The 21258-nt window shown below is 50.0% G+C and overlaps 1 protein-coding gene across 6 annotated transcripts in view; it reads right to left on the minus strand.

The window, feature by feature from the left end:
* Positions 1-21258, minus strand: part of DNM2 (dynamin 2) — a 60264-nt gene that overhangs the window by 7796 nt on the left and 31210 nt on the right. For 2 of the 6 annotated variants that reach the window (XM_075060967.1, XM_032780408.2), the window contains exons 10-15: positions 19921-20059; positions 16699-16785; positions 16195-16265; positions 13960-14011; positions 9023-9052; positions 5086-5199 (exon numbers count right to left, since the gene is read on the minus strand). In XM_075060967.1, the coding sequence (XP_074917068.1) occupies positions 5086-5199; positions 9023-9052; positions 13960-14011; positions 16195-16265; positions 16699-16785; positions 19921-20059 (493 nt within the window). Of the gene's footprint in view, positions 1-5085; positions 5200-9022; positions 9053-13151; positions 13164-13959; positions 14012-16194; positions 16266-16698; positions 16786-19920; positions 20060-21258 lie in introns of all 6 variants that reach the window. The other 4 variants (XM_032780409.2, XM_032780414.2, XM_032780415.2 and 1 more) reach the window with 2 other exon arrangements.

Here is a 21258-nt window from a genome sequence, read left to right on the forward strand (position 1 = left end):
GACAGGAATGAGTGTGAGCTGGGCAGCGTTTCCTCCCCAGTCCAATTACTCTCCAACACCCCCACAAGCTCCGCGGTGGGGGGAGAGGGAAATCCATTCTCCGGCACATAGTGAAGAGAGTGGGTTGATTCCCTCAGCCGAGTGGACCAGGTGTTTCCTCCACCTCACAGCAAACATTGTTTGAGGCACAGACTCATTTTAGCTGAGCTACTGGGTTTGTTCATAGGAATTGCCAGTCCAGAGGCTCCATCTAGTTGAGCATCTGGACTCTGACAGAGGCAAGTACCAGCTGCTTTCAGAACCACCACTGTTCAGGAGACGGTGATGGGATAACTTGCCTCCAGGGAAAGTTCCTACCTAAACTCAAATAGTTTGGAAACCTTGATGCTTCACTTCCACTGAAGTGCAGGGACACTTAGCTCTGCAATGCAGTGCTCTCTAGATCAGGGGTCGGCAACCTTTCAGAAGTGCTGTGCCAAGTCTTCATTTACTCACTTTAATTTAAGCTTTCACGTGCCAGTAACACATTTTAGCATTTTTAGAAGGTCTCTTTCTATAAGTCTATCATATATAACTAAGCTATTGTTGCATGTAAAGTAAATAAGGTTTTAAAGATGTTTAAGAAGCTTCATTTAAAGTTAAATTAAAATGCAGAGCCCCCCAGACCGGTGGCCAGGATCTGGGCAGTGTCTAGATCCAGACTGACAGACCCCCGCCCTAGCATAGGGGTCTAAATTATTAACCACAGATGAAAAATGTCATGCAGATACTGCTCCACATGGTCCTAAGGGCCCTGGGCTTAGTTAGAGAAAGGTAACATTTATGTTGAAACTAAGGAGGTGCTAGAACAGAGACTATGTTTGTCAGGAGGGGGAATCCGGTCCCTTACAGGCCCCATGGGTAGTACTGGGACTTTATGCCAGCTGCAGCACAGCTGTAAACCCATTTTGCATTGCAACGGCCATATGAGGGATGGGCAGCCTAATAGAATGCATGCGAGTGCCCATGTGTCTTTCCCACTCCCCTTCCAGGAGAAGGGGAGAAGCGGTTTTAGGAATTTGGCACAAAGGACATTGCTTATTTAACAGGCTGCAGGCCAGTGAAGTGAGGGGCCACCCAACTGAGTCACACAAGCCGTCTTGCTGCCGAAACGCCACATCTGGAATTGTTTATAACTCCAACTGCCCTGTGTCTCCAGATGCTACGCGCACACAGCCCCAAAAGTGACGTTCTCCTTTGTAGAGAGGCCACGAACCTAAACCCTCCCCCCACAGCCACCCCCACCCCTCCGTATGATTTCCTGAAAAACCCACAACTTTTTTCCAGACTGGATTCGGTTGCAGACTTTGCCACGTCAGACAAGACAAAGCGGATCCTTTTCACCGAACAGCTTCTCTTATAAAACGCCGGGAGGGGGAAAAGGGGGAAAAAAAAAAACAAAAAAAAACCACCCATAGAAAACATGGATGCCATGAGAGGTTTGAAAGTGATTCCAGCCCAGCCTGCCCAGTGTTCAGACTACCTGTTCAGGAGGCTATAAGGTGTACAGTAGTCTGCACATTGGTTAGATTGGGTTTGGTAAAGCGGCACTCAGGAGCAGCTCAGCGGACCCAGGTAAGGCAGGCAACATATGCAGCTATTAGAGGCTTTGCTTGCCCTCATTTTATCGTAAGCCTTGGAGCAAATGTTTATCGTTAACTGTTCTTATCAGCTAGAATTAACCGGGTGCATGAGTTCTTATGGCTGCTCCAGTCACAGATGGGTTAGTCGGACTGATGTTTAAACCCATGTTGCTTTATGGTTCCATATTTAATATGCTTTCCCTCGCATTTGCCTAGACCAGTGCTTTTTTTAAAGTGCTTTTCCAGCGCCAGCGGCTGCTGGGTGTTTCTGGAAATTCTCTGCAAGCAGCAGCTCATTTCTAGTGGCATGGGGGGTAGGCAATTTGTGCCTGCTGAGTACAGAGCCTCATTCATCTGCAGCCTGCTGGTTCTCATTACCCACAGCAGAGGGGCCAGACAAGCGCCCCCAGAGAGGCCTCCCCACAGGAAACGGGCTGCCTGGGATGGGGGTAGGGGAATGAAATGTATCAGTTCTACATGTTTCCTTCTCTGTTAGGAGGCAGATTTAAGGTTTCTTAACCTATCTAGATTTACAGCCTCTACGAGAAGAGGTTAATCTTTGCAGCTTGCTTGGAAGATAAAAGGACAAGAACAAAGAACGTCTGGGTCTTCTTCGGGTAAGGGCGCTTCCTCTGGAGCTGCTCTTAAACTGTACTGTGAGATGGGGAAATAAAGTTCTGTTAACATCTCCTTTTCTGAGCAGCATGTTCACAGAAACGGGAGCCCCCCTCCGCTCACGATCTGTCCTCTGGTCCATCTCTCTCCACCCAGCCCTGCGCCAACGCCAAGCCACTGGAGCCTGGCTGCAAGACGGGTGACATGGGAAGGGAAAATATCCGTTTTTCAGACTGTGGGGGTGGAAGTGCTGGAAAATGTGAGTGCGGCGTGTCTGTTCCAGACACCGAGGAGTGGTGCTTAGAAGGGACGCTGCCTCTGCTGCTTCTTCCAGCCCCTGCAGTTGACAGGACCACAGGCTAGGATACAGCAGATACCCCTTCTGTTCGAAGCTCTGGCCCGAGCTCCCTAGCCCAGAGGACTTAGCCCAAAGAGGCACCAGCTTTCACCAAGACCTGCCAGACTGGTGTAATGAATTTTAAATTTCCAGGCAGAAGCAGGGGAAGATGGGGACTGATCCAGTGAGTGTTAGGGAAGCAGCATGGCCTAGTGACCAGAATACTGGCTGGGGGACTCTGGACATCTGGATTCTATTCCCAGCACTGCCATTGGCCTGCTGGGTGACTGTAGGCAAGTCACTTCCCTCCCTGTGCCTCAGTTTGCCCTTCTGTACAATGGGGTCAGTGATCCTGACCTCTGAAAAGCACTAGGTAAGAGCCAGGTGTTATTCAGTAACAATTCCTTGTGTCCAGTTGTCCGAGGGGCCCCCCGGTTGCATGACAACATGGCCATTTTGTGCCCACACAGTAGTGATGCAAATCCCTCTGATCTGACAGGCTACTGCATTCTGAACACCCCAGCCACCTGCCCACACCACACAGGGCCATCTCCGCTTCCGAGCGCCACTATCCCTTCCTCCAGGGACCAGAAGAGACAACGAACAGCCTCGAGTTCAGCGGCCACCTTTGTTGAGGGCACCCAGCTAGCCAGTGGCCAGCTATTGCCAAGCCCAGATCACGTTTGTCTAAACCTGAAAGCACTCCCTGTCCACTCAAATAACCACATGCAGGAGGCACGTGGTGCCACTTCAGCACGTGGTTACTAACCCAGCAAGACCTCCTGAGCGACTGCGGAGAGGATGCTGCCAAGGGTGAGTTTTCAGACACTGCCCCAGAATACGCTGAGCGCTCCCAACTCCCACGAGGCTCCGAAGCCCACAAGATGGCAATGAATGCCGAGAGGTTTTACTTTAGCAGCCAGCCCCAGGACAGTTATGAAGTGTGTCAGATCCACACTCGCCAGTGGCTTCCCTTACGTTAAGGCTAGAACTCAACAATGAAGCAGATTCCCCCACTGATTTTTACTTGGTGAAATTCACTCCACCTCCCATACTTTTCTGGCTCCCATGCACCGGCACAGCACTGCTATGTTTAAACTCAAATGACTGTTCCACAGACACTAGTTATTAAAAAGCCTCCTAAATCTCTCTGAACAACCCTGCGGTGTCCCTAGCTGCAGTGACCAGGAGAAATCTGCATCTTGGGTTATTTCAATTTCCCTTGTTTAGGGCACACGCTGGATTTGAACTGTGGAGAGTTCCCTATGGGCTCAGTACCCCTGCGGGTCTGAAATCTTGTGTATTTCAGTGTACGTCGGTTCAGTTGAGGTGAGGGGGGCCCTTTTCTCTCTACTAGCCAAGGGGTTAATGACTTTGGAAGCTTCTTGCAATGGTGGTTACATTAGACAAAAACCACTGAGACAATGGGGTAGAGACATGGTTATGAACCATTTGGCACTTGCAGGCATCGCTGCATGAGATACGCTGCCCACACCAGATGCAGTCTCCACTAAACCAAGGCAGCTGCCTCTTGTATGAGTCCCACTAGCTCCACTTCTTATCTGCTGTTTACACAACTGACAGCTCCCCCGGAGTGTCTGGAGACATGGAATGTGCTGGCTGGGACCCTGCTGATTCAGAATGGCTGCCCATACAGTGACAAGAAGTCTGAGTCTTATTCCTGTGTGCACTTTAGCACACAGGGAGATGGCCGGGCATCACTGACAGTCCAGCAGGGTCGTCCATGCATCCAAACCCAGCAAAGCAAGCCAAAACACGAACCAGCTGACTTTGGGCCCAGCGGAGGTCCACACTCTCCCCTCAGCAATAGACGGGGTGTGGGGTCAGCCAAACTTTATTACGCTGGATTCGAGAGAAGGGTATGAGCCAAAGCATCTTTTGGGACTAGCCCATGTTCCCCTCGGTTTCATGGGCAGCTGAATTTGGTAACTCCCTGCCCTGCCAATCCCACATGCCCCCACCACAGCCTGGATCCTGTGGCCATGCCCACCAGCTTGCTCAGGGGGCAACAACTGGGTTCTAAAGCGATGGCGGGAAAGCAGTTACTGGCAACAGCCCCAGAACACACTGTAATGAAGCATGTCAGATCCACACTCATGATCTGCAACGGTGACAAACTCCAGGGGAAGTGCCAGGAAGTGGCTGCTCAGTCATGTTCTTCTAGACATTCCCATAATGCAGCTATAATTCAAGGGTTTGAATCCCAGGGCTGGTTGGCCCAAAATCCACCCTCACCCCCAGGGTTTCTGTAGTGATGCTACAAGCTGCAAGTCAACCCAACAGGTTTCACCAGTAGCAGTTTAATCATAGAATATCAGGGTTGGAAGGGACCTCAGGAGGTATCTAGTCCCATCCCCTTAATGAGCTGCTCCTGGTGGTGAAGTGGCAGGAGACCGTTCACTATGTGCAGAGCAGCAAGGCAGAATGCCCCAAGCCTTATGCTGATCACAAGCACCACCTTTTACTGTCACCAACCAAGCCAATACGCACCTCCTCATCTTTGTACCAGGACAAAGATTCTGCAGTCAGCACGAACCAGTACTCCTTGGAGCCTCCTTTCATTATGCTGATGTTGTTAATGGTCAGCCAGCCCCTGCGGATTACCTGGAGGAAACAAGAGAAGTGGGAAAACGATGGGGCAGGGAGAGAATAGGTTACAGGCTAGCTTAGAATCCTTATTTTCTGGCCACCCTACCCTCTCAACTTTAGGCTGCCTAGAGCCGAGAGGGGTCTGGGGCTCTGACCCCTAACATGCTGCTCAGCGTTAGCCTGAGCCCTACTTTCCTTCTGAGTCTCAGCAGGATAGTCTGTGGGTAGTGTCTGCCCCATGGAAACCGACCAGCACTAGGCAGGGAAGCACCCCATTCCTCAGAGGGAGCCTCGCACATTTTTCCAGCAAGGAGCCCAAAGCGAGTTTTACCAAGAGTAATAGGACAGGCCTGCAGATTTGACCATCTCAGCTGCATTCACACCCAGATTACAGCTCCCCAAGCAGTGAACGGGCCCCTTTGGGAAATCCAGACCAGAGAGGCACGGGCCACAGCAATGCTGCAGTAGTTATCCCACGGTGCTTCTGCCAGCCGTCACTAATGGCCTGGGTCACAGAAATGCAGAGCAGACGCACTCAAATTGTTACTGCCACTGCTGTATTATCGAGGGGAGGGGAGCCTGAGCCTACAGTTTATAGGCTACCCAGGTGCCACTCACCCAGGGGACTAAAGAGCTTTCTGGAAATAAGCCAACCTTAAGGGGCAGGGCACAGACCCCTGAATAGCCAGTCCAGGAACGAAGGTATTTGTTCCCCTCATCCCCTTCAGAGCAGGAAGGGAGTCCACAGAACCTTGTGCCCCCAAGAATGGCCAGGACAGCACTATGGCTAGTTTGAACGGGGGATGAGCATCTCCCCTCCCTCCATTCTTTCGCTCCCCAAGCTGCACTCACTCCCAGCAGGAAGCACAGCCGGCTTCCTTCGAGGCTGCCCTGGATTTGCCACTAGAAAGCCTGTGAAACCATCACTTCTGAATGGCCTTCGAAAAGACTGAGCCTCCCCAAGCTAGTGCTGAGTGACACGCCTAAAACGGCCCAGCAGCACGGGAGCTGGGGCCAGCCACACAGTGAAGCAGCACTGCCCAAGCCCAGCTTCGCAAGCTGCACACATTACGAGACAAGGAGGAAGCACTGCATTGTCTGGAGGCTTTTCCAGGGCAGACAGAAGCCTTTCTCGTCACACACGATGAGCAAACAGAGGCCAGCGTGACTCAGACCTCTCTTACGCAGGGCTGGAAGGGACCTTCTAGGTCATCTGCTAGCAGAGGCCGTCCTGCCATAAGACCCTGCTCATACACTTAGCTTGATCATAAATTTTGACTGGAAGGGGACTACTGCTGGTCGACATTGTCGCCCCCATGCAGCCTTAGGAGATGCCAAATTACAGCTGCTAGTACTGGCTGATCTATAGCATGTACCATCAACTCTATTACTAAGAGTCTTGATAAAAATTCAGGCACTGTTCTCTCCCCTCTGTCTTCCCAATGAGGAAAGTATCTGGAGACACACCTTAAAGAACAATCTGAGTCCCAGCTGCTATAATCCCAGCGCTCAGAAATCTATTGAGCCAAATTCGTCACTGCTTGGAACACAGCTTGCTCCGCTGAAGCCAGAGGAGGATCTGGTCCTAGAACGTGGGTTTTGTCCTGGAGGCAATGGACTTCGGAGAGCAACTCCTAGCACTGGGTTCCCTAGAACAGCCGATGGTATAAAGAAGTCTCCAGTCTGGATATTCCAGTGTTTGTCTTTACTATCCCTTGCCTTTGTTGATGTTTTTCATAACTGATCACCACAAAGGCAAGTCTTGGCAGCCCCCGAGGGGCCACTGAAAAGTAGTGTCTGAAACCAGAGAGTCATCATTAGTCCCAGTCTCCAGACAATCCCATTTTGTTTTGTACCAAAAAAGCCTTGGGGCAAAAAAGCAGCTCACTGCTCAGACAAAAGGGCTAGGCTGTGTCCTGTTACACTGATCTAACGCCAGTGACAGATGGTAGCACTGGAGACTACCATGGAACGGCAGAGCCTGCTCCAAAATACTTGGCAAGGTGAGAATTTCCCAGTGTTTTCAGATCAGGAAGGAGTTACTCAGTGCCTTCTGGGCCCCTTCAGTGTTGTCGTGCAATAGCTACGGAGGAGAAGAGCACTCCAGGTTACTGCTGAGCTGTCTAAATACAACAGACCTCCTTCCTTTGCCTCTGGAAAGTCTTTCCCTGTCTTGTTACTCTGCGGACAACGTTACCCTACATGCTTGTAACTCTACCTTAGGCTCTTAACGTAAAGGACTATTGTGAAAGCCAATGAGACAACTGGCCCAGCCCAAAGACTACAGCACATGGATACCAGATGCAGAGCCGGCTTTAGGCACTGCGGGGCCCAATTCGAATGAGCTGCCACCGAAGTCCCACCACTGTCTTCAGCGGCAGCTCAATCGCTGCCGCAGAGGAAAGACCCTCCACCGAAAACAGCAGCAACGATTGAGCTGCCGCCGCCAACAGTGCTGGGACTTTGGCAGCATCTCAATCGGCTGTCGGTGCCTTCGGTGGCACTTCGGCAGAGGGACCTTCCTCTGCAGCAGTGATTGAGCTGCCGCCGAAGACAGTGGCGAGACTTCGGCGGCAGCTCCTTCGGGATGTTGCGGGGCCCTCTTAGGGGCATGGGACCTGATCCCAGAGAATCGGCTGAATCGCCCTAAAGCCTGCCCTGACCAGATGCTAGTCTTCTGCCAGTCCTTTCTGCCTGCAAGACACATTTCCAGATGCCAAGTGGACCCAATCACTCAAGTCTGGGTTTTAGTTTCCATTAGATCAGGCCAAACGGCCTTTAGCAGCTTTCTGAACATTAAGGTTACTCAGATGCCAGTGAATCTTTTATTTCTGGCCTGCTGAACTCCCCAGAGTAGAGGATTGCCCAGGAAGCCACTTAGGATGAATAGCAAAACCAATGAGAGTGAGTATGAGAAGCCTGCTATAAACAGCCATTTAACAAGCATCAGATCCTGAAGCAACACCACAGCCTTGGTGAACCCAGAAGAGATTAGGCTGGAGAACTGTTCTCTGGCCCAACACTCAATTGCTACAATATCCCAAGAATTTGGCTTTAACAGATTCTTTTGAAGCACATTCTACTTTGCTACCCCGTCTGCTTTTAAAGAGCTTACAACAGGATTGATGATCACTTAGTGCCTAGACTGTGCACTTCCAGTGGAACAGACTCCACAGCAGTCGGGCGTAGGCCTGGACTAAAGTCATCCACAGGGACTACATTTAGAGGGGCCGAGACGCTTCGACTGTCCAAGAAGGTTGATCACAGGAACATCGAGGGCTACGGTCACTCTATCCAAGTTCTCTGCACATCTTAGTATCACCCTCCCAGTTAGTAATGCACAGACACTAATGAACGAGCTTTCAGCACGTGTCTAGAGGATTGACTCAAATCAGCCCAACGGATGGATTGGAGGGGGGTAAGTGACCCAGGTGGTTACGTGGAGAAGAGTTAAACACGCTAGATCTCGGAATTTCTTTGCTATCGCTTATATAGGAGCCACCTGTCAGCAGTAGTGATGTGAGTACCAAGAACTTGTGGCTGAGAATCTGACTAAGGTAGGATTTTAGTTCATATTAGCTTCTAGCGCCAGAATTAGTGTGTGAACAAGAGAAGCCATCGGTTCAGGCCATGATTGTTCCAGATGCTGCTTGGGAACCATTGTCAAGGGAATTACACTAAGGCTGTTCTCACTGTCAATGCTGCTCAGGTGGCTACTGACATAAAAGCCACAACAAAGAAACATGTTACACACACACACACACACACACACACACACACACACAAAGCTCAGTGCGTCGGCAGGCACAGGCTGCTAGAGCTAAAACTTAACTCATACAGATTTTCTGGCGGAGGGAAGGAAGGAGCCCTGAAATTGAGATGGCAAAAAGGAAACCAGGTTAAAGATTTCACCCCTTAGATTCGCCCCTTTTAGGTTCTCTTTTAAATTTGAGATTCTGATTCCCATATAAACAAATGTGAATTTGGTTTTAAAGGATCAGAGGCAGAAGAGTGGAAGCAGGGTGTCTGACAGGCAGAGAAAATTAGAACAGAGTTGCTTGTAGGCACAGCGCAGAGACACAGGGCTTGGGTTGGTGGCTTAGTGGTAGATCCAAAGGCTTAAGCCTGGCCTCCTGGGAAGGCAATGATCAGCACTGGGGAAGGGGAGAGAAAGCTGTTTCTGGAGCAGCAGTTACAGGGCTGGGTAGGAGAGCTGTGGCAGCAGAGGCCCAGACGTTAAGGGATCAGTTACGTAGCAGCATGGAGCTAAGAGACGTTTTAGCAGAAAGGAAGAACTTACTCCTGGGAGCCAGAAATGCCCTGTTCTAATCTCAGCTCTGGCACGGACTAGCTGGGAGGCCCAGGGCACCTCCCTGCCCCTGACAAATGGGCAGGGTGAGACACCATTACCAAGCCAGCTCCCAGGACGGTGGAGTGGACTAGCTCGTTTGTACAGCATTTTAGTCACAGAAGCAGCACAGCAGAACGCCCAGAAGGAGAGTCCTTTAGAGACTGAATACTTCCCCATTACTGATGAGTGAGACCCCACCAGGGAGCACACGAAGCTCGTTTCTGGGACTGGCACCGCAGGCGGGATCCCTCTGCAGAGATGGACTGGAGCATGTAAATCCAGCTCTTGCCTCCAGCTTTGCACGGCTCCAAATCAGAAGCAGACCAGTATGATTGGCAGCTTACATCCTGGATAATCAGATCTCCACCTTCCCATCACCGCATTACAATCTGTATTCTTACAGCCAGCGATGGAGGACCAGCTGTGATGGGACCAAATTGGAGACACGGGAGGCAACACACAGGCCCTCCGGAGGATTCACTTAGTGCTTTGGAAAGATTCATGAGATGCCACAAGAAAATGGAAGCAGCAGAACTCTGGGAAACTTACAAGATGGCTACTGATGGCTGAGATAGAGGCTTGTAAGTAGGGAGGAGTCAAGCTGAGATCACTAGAGGGGTACCTGGGCCAGACCCTCAGCTGGTGTAAGTGACTGTAGTGCCAGTGACTAATGGGGCAATACCATTTATGCCATCTTCATGTGGGCAAACTTCCCCAGGGAGAGCATGAATGGGCACTGACTCAACCGTGGGAGAGGCTGGTTTGTTTCATCAGTGACCGCTGCATCGGAACTTGCTTTCTTGCCCCTTGCAAAATGCCACTAACCCAGGACGATGTTTGACAGCAAGCAAGGCATTCTTTATGCCTGAGCTGCTGAGGCTTTCACCGGGCTCATTAGATATCCTAATGTTCGCACGATGCTCCTCTCCTGGGAGCCTGGACCTGCAGATGGTTCAGGGTCCCCTTGGTTCATTTGCCATCCTTAGTGGCAAGTGCACGCGATTCCTTGCTAGCTGTTTGTGTTGGAGGATCCCCAGAGCAGTGCCAAGGGTTGCTGGAATTCCTTAAAGGTACATGTCATCTTCTAGGGCCAAAGCCAAATTCTGTGTTGTACACTGAGCCACTACAACCTGGAAGGGGACCCACAACAGGCTCAAAACAAACCAGTTAGCAGGGAGATAAACACTTAAAATCCCCACAGACCAGCGGTTCTCAAACTGTGGGTCAGGACCCCAAAGCAGGTTACAACCTCATGTTAGTGGGATCACCAGGGCTGGTTTAGAATTGCTGGGGCCCAGGGACAAAGCCCAAGGGCTTTAGGACTCAGATTCCAGACCCCCTGTCCAGGACTGAAACCCTTGGACTTTGGCTGACCCACCCCCCCAGAGCTCCGCTTGTTCAGGCTTCAGTCCTCCCACCTGGGGTCATGTCATCATTTTTATTGTCGAAAGGGAGTCGCACTGCAATGAAGTTTGAGAACTCCTGCCATAGGCTAAGTGGTCAGATGCCTCAGTTATTCAACCCACACCAACATCTAGTGGGTCTGAGCAGTGGCAGTGAGGCAAGGAACCCAGCTTTCTACTCCCAGCTGTGACACACTCAAGCGAGGCCCTTCCCCTCTGCGCCTCGGTTGCTCCACCACGTGAGGGCCAATGCTTAAAGCTCTTTGGAGAGAAGTAGTGCCAACCAGCCTACTTAGCCAATCTCAGTTTGGACCAGGTCGTGCCTGACGCTGGATTCAGAGGCAGTTTCCAGTCCTCGTGGAAAAGGAGGCTGTTACCTTCCTATTAAGGTGGTGGTGTTAGAGCTCCTTTTACCTCCATCCCACCACAGCCTCATGAGGACGTTTGGCAGACAGAAGTGGTCTTCTCACAAGCTATTCCTAAGCTGCCTCCAGTGTGTCTGTGTACATCTCCAGGGGAACATTGGGGAAAGGACGTTTTCGGATGCTGTGAAGTACCAGCAGGGCCACCCTGACCATGGTTAAAGACTCCTCTAGCCAGAAGCAACATGCATTTCCATTTTCCTGGGCAGTCTGAGATTTGAGCCCCAGGCACACACCAGCATTTGCAACCCACCCCCTCCAGAGGGCACTGTTTGTCCCAAGGTGGCAAATTGGTTTTCATTCAATAGAGACCTCACCCTCCCTTAGAAGCAAATACACTTAAAGGAAAAGCCTTATTTGGCAGCTGTTTGTACAGGCAGGCAAGTTACTCAGTTCTTCCTTACATAAAAGGATCATCTGCGTGGATCGTCCCCACGGTAGCTGCCAGGGGGCAGACCGCTGCCAGAGAGGGCAGTTTGCACTGGTGCAGCTCACTTTGATTTCAGGCAGGGTTGGATGACACCAGCCATTTATGCTAGCGCAGCTGCTGCAGCAGATGGAATGCAGGCAGCTTCCAAGGCTTAGGAATTTGAGGTAGCAGTGCTGTCAGCCAGCCAGTTAGCCAATCTTGCTCACTGGGTTTACCAACTCATGCTCTGCTTCCCATGAGAATCATAGGACTGGAAGGGACCTTGAGGGGAATCTAGTCCAGTCTCCTGCACTCAAGGCAGGGCAAAGGATTTTCTAGACCAGTGGTATTCAAAGCCAGTCGCCACTTGTTCAAGGAAAGCCCTTGACAGGCCGGGCCTGTTTACCTACCTGCTGGATCCGCAGGTTTGGCCGAGCGCCGTTCCCACTGGCCGCAGTTTGCCACTCCAGGTCAATGGGGGCTGCGGGAAGCAGCGCAGGCCGAGGGATGTGCTGGCCACTGCTTCTCGCAGCCCTCATCGGCCTGCAGCAGTGAACTGCGGCCAGTGGGAGCAGCAATTGGCTGAATATGCGGACACGGCTGGTAAACAAACCTGAACAAGCGGTGGACCGGCTTTGAAAACCACTGATCTAGACCATCCCTGACAGGTTTTTGTCTAACCTGCTCTGAAAAATCTCCAGCGATGGAGATTCCACAACCTCCCTGGGCAATTTATTCCAGTGTTTAACCACCCTGACAGCTAGGAAACCTAAGCTGCCCTTGCTGCAATTTAAGCCCATTGCTTCTTGTCCTATCCTCAGAAGGCAGGAAGTGCCCATAATGCAATGTACTCCAGCCATACTCTTTCCCCCCAAATGCCCTTGGGAACATGGAAGCAGGCAGATGGAGGGATAAGAGATTGAAGCGGGAATATGATCTCTCATTGCATCTGTCCTAGGTATTTCTATGGCTTGACCCCACCTTCAGGGCATCAACATCTCAGTTAAGGGCTGCAGCGTTAAGTACGGACTGAGTTGCCCTCTCAGCCCAAGGCTGCTGGGTCCGTCCAGGGCAGGTAGGGGATAGCAGCAGGGGATTTCAGATGATAAACAGGTACTTCAGCCTCCCGAGGCTGTCTATGCTCCCCACTTCACACCTGTCTCTCTCCCCACAAGGTTTCCCTTTGCAGAGAAGGATCCTAACAAAGCCATGCTGCTCCATTTGGAAGGTGCCTGCTTTTCTAGACAGTAAGTGTACTCGGTTTTAAGAAGAGAGGTGTCACTTTCTTAGATTTGCGGGCGTGTATTTGTTTTTTTTTAAATGAGGTGTCTCCATCACTAGGCTTCATCTATAGTTCACTATCATACTATATGGGTACTTACCAATATCTCACCCTTTATGTGCGCAAAATTAGGATTGCGGGTAAAAAGGAAAAAAAGGACGAGGAGACAGAACAGTGAAGAAAACAAAGTGATGGAAGGGGAAGAAGAAGCAGGAAGCACAAAAATGGTAGAAAAAAGCAGAAAAAAACAGCAAAAGAAAACAGTTACATGCTATTAATTATATTTATACAGCGTTAATGTCCGTATGCGTTACATACGGCAAGACTGACACCATGCAATGGGGACATTTCTAATCCTGCTCTCAAGTCATGCAGACTAAATAGCAATACCACTCAGAACTGGAAGGCTGTGTGGAGAGAGAATCAAGGTTTAACATTGCTACCTGGTACTTTCTGATGCTAGCCTTCCCCACGCCCACCCCCTCCCAGACATCTGGCTTGTAATAAGATAGGGCACATATTCTACACATGCCCTCTGGTGCTGTTTTCCATTTGCCTAGACTATCTGTAACCTAGGAAGGGTTCAGATGTAAAGATCTATTACCCTAAGAATGGATGCAGGTGGGCAGCTAGCTATATAGGCATTTGGAGGTTCTACGCCTTGCAGCATATACCTGTATTTTGTGTCTGCAAATACACAAGGTAAAACAGAAACCCCTGCACCTTCAGACAGGGGGATAGTGCAGCAACTGGTCTGAATTCAGCTCTCCAGAGACTTCTGGGACTGCAAAATGCAGCTCTAAGATTGTACCGAATAGGTTTACATGGCTTCAAGTGGGACCCAAACATACTCAGCCACTTCTATCTACGCTACCAAGAGATGAAGTTATAAAACTGATGTGTAGTACCTGATTGGGGATGGCTCTTTTCTTGTTCAGCTGGGTGCTCCTCTGCTGGGCACTGAAATAAAAAAAGCAAAATCAGCTTCACATCGACAGCACAAGGTGACTGATAAACACTCAGCTACTGTGGTCGTTGAGACCCAGCTTGCATTCGCTGGCTATCGTCTACATCAGCAGGTCGCTTGCAAGGTACGACTTAGCACACTTAGTTAAGTCAGACAGCGAGGAGAGGAGCGGACTAGGGAATGCCTAGTCTTGGAGGGGTAAGGCCCGCTGGACAGAGCACAACACCAACAGTCTCTTCTGATGGCATCTGAGGCTATCCGAGCTCTCCACTAACAGCCAATTGAATGTGAGAGGCCAAGAGATTTCTGAAGTGTTCTGTTTATCAGCTGCACAAACCAGCAGCACTCACGGGGCACCAGGGGGCTTTCAGAGCAGTGCAGCGCAGCTAGGGAGCCTCCAGGTCAGAGCATCTGGCTGATTCACTCTAGCACAACACTCCCTCCTGGACATCCAGCAGCGACTACAGCTTGTTGTGCAAGAAGCGTCACACGTTAGCTGTATCTGGCCATTAACAGGGCAAGAGGATAAAGAATTCAAGGCCTTGGTAGTGAACTCAGCCCGAGCATGGCTATCCCCATCACCATGGAATCCAAGGGGGTAGGTAGTTTGAACATTTCTGCTCTGTATTAGATATTTGAGATGTAACTACATTCCTTTTGCTCCCCATGCTGGCATGGGGCATGCCTGGGGGTGCTGCCCAGAGCTTCCAAGCCTAAGACTGCAGTGGCAGGTAGGAGTTTGCTATGGAAGCTGGATCTGAAGGAGATTGGCAGATGGCCAGGGGAAATCCAAGGGTGTCTTTGCGGGCCAACACTTGCAGTTAAGTTGGGCGCAACTGACTAGATTCTGGACATGCTCCTGAAAGCTACAGGAGTAACTGACTCACAGTTGCTCCCTCACAGGCTGGGAGGCAGGACTGTTTGCCAAATGTTCAGCATCACTCCATGAGGCGCTCAGGTTCTGCCTAATTTAAAATCAGCATTCATAGGCTGTTCCAGCTACTGTAACTGCATTCTTCGGCACTGCTGAAGGTAAAGGCAAGCAGGAGTCTGTTCCCACAAGTCACCCAAGTACATACTGTTTCTGACAGGTACCCACCCTGTTGTCAAGTGCTGCTCAGTGTAACAGCTGGGGATGTTAGAGAAGATTCAGAAGAGTCCAGAGGAAAGAGTGAGGTGGTTCAAAGGAAAAAACAGGAAAAATTATGAGAGGAAGGAACTGTGAATGAAGTGTGAAAAGCAGAGAGACTTAAAGAGGGGGGAAAACCAGAGGGAAAACCAGAAATGAATCAGAAGGTGAGGAGGGAACCCTGATCATGCTGCCATAAGATAGCCCTTGGGCTGACTGCATTCACTCAACCAACCAGAGGGCGCTTCCATCCCTGGGGCTTGCCTACATGGGGAGTTGTTCCTGATTAACTCCACATATAGATACTCTCACTCCAGATACAGACATCCACACGGGGAGTTAATCGACTTTAAATTTACAGTCTACCTTATTAGGGATTCATTTTCATGTGTAGACAAGTCCTTGGCTCTGTTCTTCCTTTGCTATGGGAGGTTTAGTTCATACCCACTATATAGTTTGAGACATTAAAAGGTCGTGTCTGCTCTGGTGGACGTTTAGAAGATCCCTGTTTCCTTGGCCAAAACGCAAGCACCAGTCAGTGAGACTGAGAAGACCCCTACGACCCTTTCCCCTCCCCTCTGTCTGGTCTATTTTCATCTAAAGCTCTCTGGGGTAGGGATCTTCCATTACTCTGTACAGAACCCAGCCCAATGGTGCCCCAACCTTGGCTGGTCCCCAGGCACCACACCCCTGCCCCCTTCAGGCAAAGGCCTGGAACAAAGGAACTTTACCCAAGGCCCTGAAGACCAGACTCACTTTAGAGAAGCAATGGGAACAGCCCACGTGAAGCCAGTGCTGCCCCCACCAACCGCTCCCAGCCCTAAAGCATTTGACTCCAGCCCTGCAGCCGTAACAGAAGGAGGCGAAGTCTCCAACGTCCACTGAACAGGTTTACAGCTTTCAGGACCATTCAGCTCCCTGCCCTACGGGCTCTGCATGGCTGCTGCTACCCCCCTTAAACGCTCATTCCTTACTTGCAATTAAGTGCCTTGGTTACCTAGAGGTCCTGCAACCCACACTTCCCAGCTACAGCAGGTAGACACCTACTTGGCAAATCCAATGAAGTCTTCATGGTTAGTGTTGATATAGGAGAGTTCAATGTCGATCAACAGTAGAATCTGGAAAGACACATACAACCGAGTCAGCTGAACACAGTAATAGGCCTACAATGGAAGTGCCACTTTCAGCACATCAGGCGTCAGTACTGGTCAATCAAAGCTGCTCCCCAGCACAGAGACTCCTCTGGAAAGCCCTGCACAGATCAACAGTGGCAGCAGAAAGGTGCAGTTTGAATTGCTACCAGCAGAGGGTACTGTAGGATTGCTGGTGCCCTGAGCAAGAGGTGTGCTGGGCTCAGAGGATTTGCAAAGTGGAGCAGGATGTTATTTTACCGCATGGCTCTGGTTGGAAGTGCCAGGTTCTCCCCAAACAGCACCGAGATCAGACACCCTTCTGTCCTGAACGAGTCATGTTTTGCGTCACCCTCTGCATGAATCACAACCCTCAAAGTGCTGGACACATCACAGGACAGACATCACAAGAGGAGCTTACCTGGTCCTTTGTTTTTCCTTCCCGTTCCCTGATGTAAGTGGTAACAATCCTCTCTGTCTCCTCTCGTAATCTGGGGTAGGAGCCAAGCTGAGAAGCAGGGAGTAAGAGAGTGGAAGATTAGATCACAGCAGCCATCACCGTAGCCACAAAAAGCCTGACACAGAAGCACTCACAAAACTGAAGAGGGCAGGAAAGGACTGGACTAACCCCCAGTTTTGTCAGTCGGACAGAAGTGGGGCTCAGAGGACAGAAAAGAAAAAAAAGTCAGTTCTCTGCTGTTTCTGTAGAGATTAGCAGGATCAGCTTTTGGTGGGCCTTCAGCGTGTTTGGCAAATGTACTGTCTCTCTCCCACCCCCCACAGGTAAGCAGATGCCCCAAGCATGAAGCCTGGGCTAATGCTAAGCGAGGTGATCAAAATTTCTTTCCAGAGATACTGGCCCTCAGCTATTTCAGGAGCCTTTTTAGCTGTTGCTATGGTGTGAAGCAACACCTGTGCAATATGTCTCTGCAGGACCCATGCCAGAAAGCCAAGTTAACATTAGGAGTCTAGACTTGCAGGTGTGTCCTTGGCGAAAGGTGTTCAGATCCCCATGGACACAGATCCCCAAAATGTTAGTTTTATGGTCTCAAACTCACTTTGATCAGCTGGGTCCTGCGAGCCAGTACATTCCAGATGTTCAGATTAGACAGAGGAAGAATTAAGACCAGTTACCTTTTCCGCACACTTTTTAATGACAGTGGCCAGCTCTGAGACCACCAGATCCACACACTTCAAACTGGGCTCTTTGAGTTTTACAATCTGTTTTTTCACTATAGCTTCAAAAGCCATGTCAGGTGTGAAGAGCCCTGTCCTGCCTCATGCAGAGCACAAGAGTGGAAAGATGAGACACCAAAAGGCACGCAGGGTGGAAAAAACAGCAACAAAGATAGAAAGAAAAGAAAATGAGATCAAAAAAAGGTTAGTAACATGCAAAGGGAAAAGCAGCAGCACTTCCCCCGGGAAATTCCTTCAGTTTCCTCAGATTCATTTTAAAAATACATTTAATTAATTTACTATCACTATCAGGTTCTTAATTCACCTTGTTAAATCCTGGACTTCATAAAGATCCGATTCTCATTCACCAGCTCACCACTGCTGTGCCCTTATGTGATCATCTACACTGGCACAAAGTGACTACAACAGGGGGATGATGGTGAATCTTTCCCACACCCTGCCGTTTCCAGGAGCCAAAAGCAGGTGATGGCATCCCACCGGCACTTGAGCCCTGAACGTCTTGCTCAACTCAGTCTTTAATAAAGGCAAAGGTTCCTCTGCTTCCTTCCCCTCCCCGCTCCACCTCCATGCCAACCTTCAAGTTAGCAGCTGATCTAGTGCCCTGATAGGCTTCAAGCTTGCTGCTTTACCATGAGGAAGGGGATATTGCATGCTGCCCCGTGACGGCACAGAGCACCGGTTTCTTTCTTTAGCTGTTTGAGATAGCCACTGCTACGAATCACATGGAAGTTGAGGAATGGGTGAGGAAGCCGACTGCTGCCATTTCCAGATTCCCCAATCTAGTGGTTTATTAGGGCTAGAACCTATTTCCAATGAATCAGGGCGTGTCTAGACTGGGTGGGTGGTACTTGGTAAAGAGCACTGCTAGCGCCAGGAAGCCCGGCTTGAACAAGCTGCTCTGATTTGATCTGGATTCCTGTGGAAGCAGACTACCTGCCGAGGAGAACTCATCTGCATGTTACTCCTGCAAGCTGCCATGTGGACTCACTACAAAGAAGTCTCTGAGTTTTCCCTGCCACGTTAGCTGGGACTGAAGGAACTTTGGCAGCAAGTGCTGGCTTTTCCATGTTACACCAATCACTACAATCACAGCAAAACAGAGCACCACTCCTGATTCAGACACAAACAGCGCCCCCCCCCGCCCCCGCCCTACAATATGAATCACTGGACGAGTGCTGAAGTTCTCTACTCAAGCAAGGCACATTGGGAAGCAGGAGCTGGGGGCTATTTCACTTTTTGGAACGGCCTCAAAGTTGCAAGCGGCCTTTTACTACGGACATAAGTACTTGTCACCACACATATCCAGAACTTGACAGGTTGGATCAGAGCCAGGGATCCATCTAATCCAGGATCCTGTCTCTGAACAGCTAATTTTTAGAGATATGATTTTATTTTATTTTGGAAATTTCTTCAATCTATTACTACCCTATCAAGCTAAAAAGCAGAGTAGTCCCAAGAAGCTAGTTATTAAATATGGAAGTGGCTGACTTATCCTGGGCTACTGCATAGTACCAGGGTAATGAACACTTCTGGAGAGCGAGAAACCTTTCGAAATGGTGCTCACTATTGAGACTGCATTAATTGCAGGATTTATAAAACAAGTCACAATGAATGTGAAGATCATTTGCTACAATAGCTGCTTCCAGCTTTTGCTCCCATTCTCCACAGCTTCCCAGAGTGTAGCAAAGCAGCAGCTGAACTCACAGATGGAGAAGACACATGCTAAGACAGGCACCAGAACCCAGGAATAGCCTGCCCACCTGCCTGGCAGACTCCAAAGTGCTCTGAGGCAAAAGCCTCGGCAGCATCTGTTCCAATCTGCCACAGAGCACTGCAGCTGGAGGTCACAGGGACCTCGTCTGAGATCCTCCCATGGGGACAGAGCCGAGACTTTGTGCGTGTTAGGATAATCACCATCCCTAGCTCTTACATAGCACTGCTCATCAGTAGATCTTCAAGTGCCGTACCAAGCACGTCAGTAACATGACCCCCATTTTACAAACGGGCTATGCAGGCCCAGAGAAGGGGAGTGACACCCTGCAGGCCAGTGTCAGATCTGGGAACAGAACCCTAGGTGCCAGAGTCCCAGTTCGGTGCTCTATTCACTAAGCCACACTGAGACAGAGTCCCATGGTGCTGGGCGCTGCCTGGATCTTTATCATGACAGAGGGCAGGGACAGTATTCCTCAGAGCTGGGCAATGCCAGCATCTCAGGTGGGATGGAGGTATGCCCAGGGCCAGGCATGCCAATCAGGCGAGTGATAGGTTTTCACATTAGGTCAGCAAGCAGGCTAGGTGTGAAGTGTCAGTGTGACCTGTTTTGCCTACACACATCCAGCTCTGGGGAGTTTTCCAGGCAGGAGAGGACATTGCTATGTTGGCAGCACACCTGCTTTGCCACCCCACTAGTAGGAAGGGGCTGGAGAGGCTCCAGCGGGTTCAATACCTTACTGGTACACTGTCTAACTGTATTGATTAACTCCTGAATAACCAGGTCGACACACTTCAGACAAGGCTCTTTCAGCTTCACCACCTGCTTTTTCACAATGGCCTCGAATGCCAAGTCTGGCGTGAAAAGCCCCGTCCTACAGGCATCCACACGCAGGGGTGAGGGAGGGCAGAGACATGGCAGAGAAAAAACAAAATGGGTGAACAGGTTTAAAGGCAACTGTCTGTGACCTGATGAGAGAGCAGCAGAGACAGACAGACTTCCACCCCCAGACAGACAGGCCTCGATATCAACAGGACCTTCACTTGGGGGTGTGCAGCCATGGTTCTCCCATGGAGCAGGGGGTGGGTTAAACCTCCAATTGAGAGCATGATGCTGCTTTGTGACTTAGACGCACACAAAGCTGCTCTCTAGCACATGGGATCTGGAGTCACTGCCTAGTGCAGAGACACTTATGGCAATTTTATTGTAGGTCACATCTACGCTACAAGTGGACAGGCCAGGAGCCTTTTCAACCTCATCCAGCATTTCAAGAGCAGAGTAGGCAATTCAGGAGTCAATATTCAGGCAGAGAACACAAGTGGGACCAGCCCAGGAAGGCAGACATGCTAAGAGGAGGAGTAAGTCTAAGGTGAGCCCTCTTTGGGATGATGAACTCAGCCCCGTCAGGCCTAGGGTTCACTAGTTCTCAAAGCTACCTCCTCAGTGCAGCATGGGCTGAGCACCTGGATTAATCCAAGTGCAGCTCCATCACTGAGTTTAGTCTGTGCCAAATGGATCTTCTTTGACAGCATCCCTGAGCCAGAAGTTCCCAAGTGCAACAGTACAGTAATAACCTAGATCCCTTTTCCTTTAGTTGGAAGTTTAGATCTCAAAACAAACTCCCCATACACTATTTTCTGTCCATTTGGGAAGATGCACAAGGCAATGGAGGAATTTTTATCCTCCGATTTCAAGGGACAACAGGAAACAGCAAAGAGTCCTGTGGCAACTTAAAGATAGGAACAGAAAACAGATCTCACTCCTTTACTAAAGTCTACCAGCAAGACTAACAGAACCAACATTCAGAGTTCGCTCTTGGTTCTCAGTGGAGATGGCTCCATCCCTACTCCCAGAATCAGAGTTAGATCAAATACTACCCTGTTCAGACACATGGAAGAAAACTACATCGGCAAGGTAACTGTTAACCATCTAATTCTCTCTACTCATTTCCAACAATAAACTTTGGTTCTAAACACCTTTCGCTTCCACATGACACACAAGCTGGCTGTAGCTGTTCAGAACTGACAGCTACATAAGGTTCATGGTAGTGTTTATCATAGAATAATGGCATAA

The sequence above is a fragment of the Chelonoidis abingdonii genome, chromosome 26, assembly GCF_003597395.2.
Source record: "Chelonoidis abingdonii isolate Lonesome George chromosome 26, CheloAbing_2.0, whole genome shotgun sequence".
Classification (NCBI taxonomy): domain Eukaryota; kingdom Metazoa; phylum Chordata; order Testudines; family Testudinidae; genus Chelonoidis; species Chelonoidis abingdonii.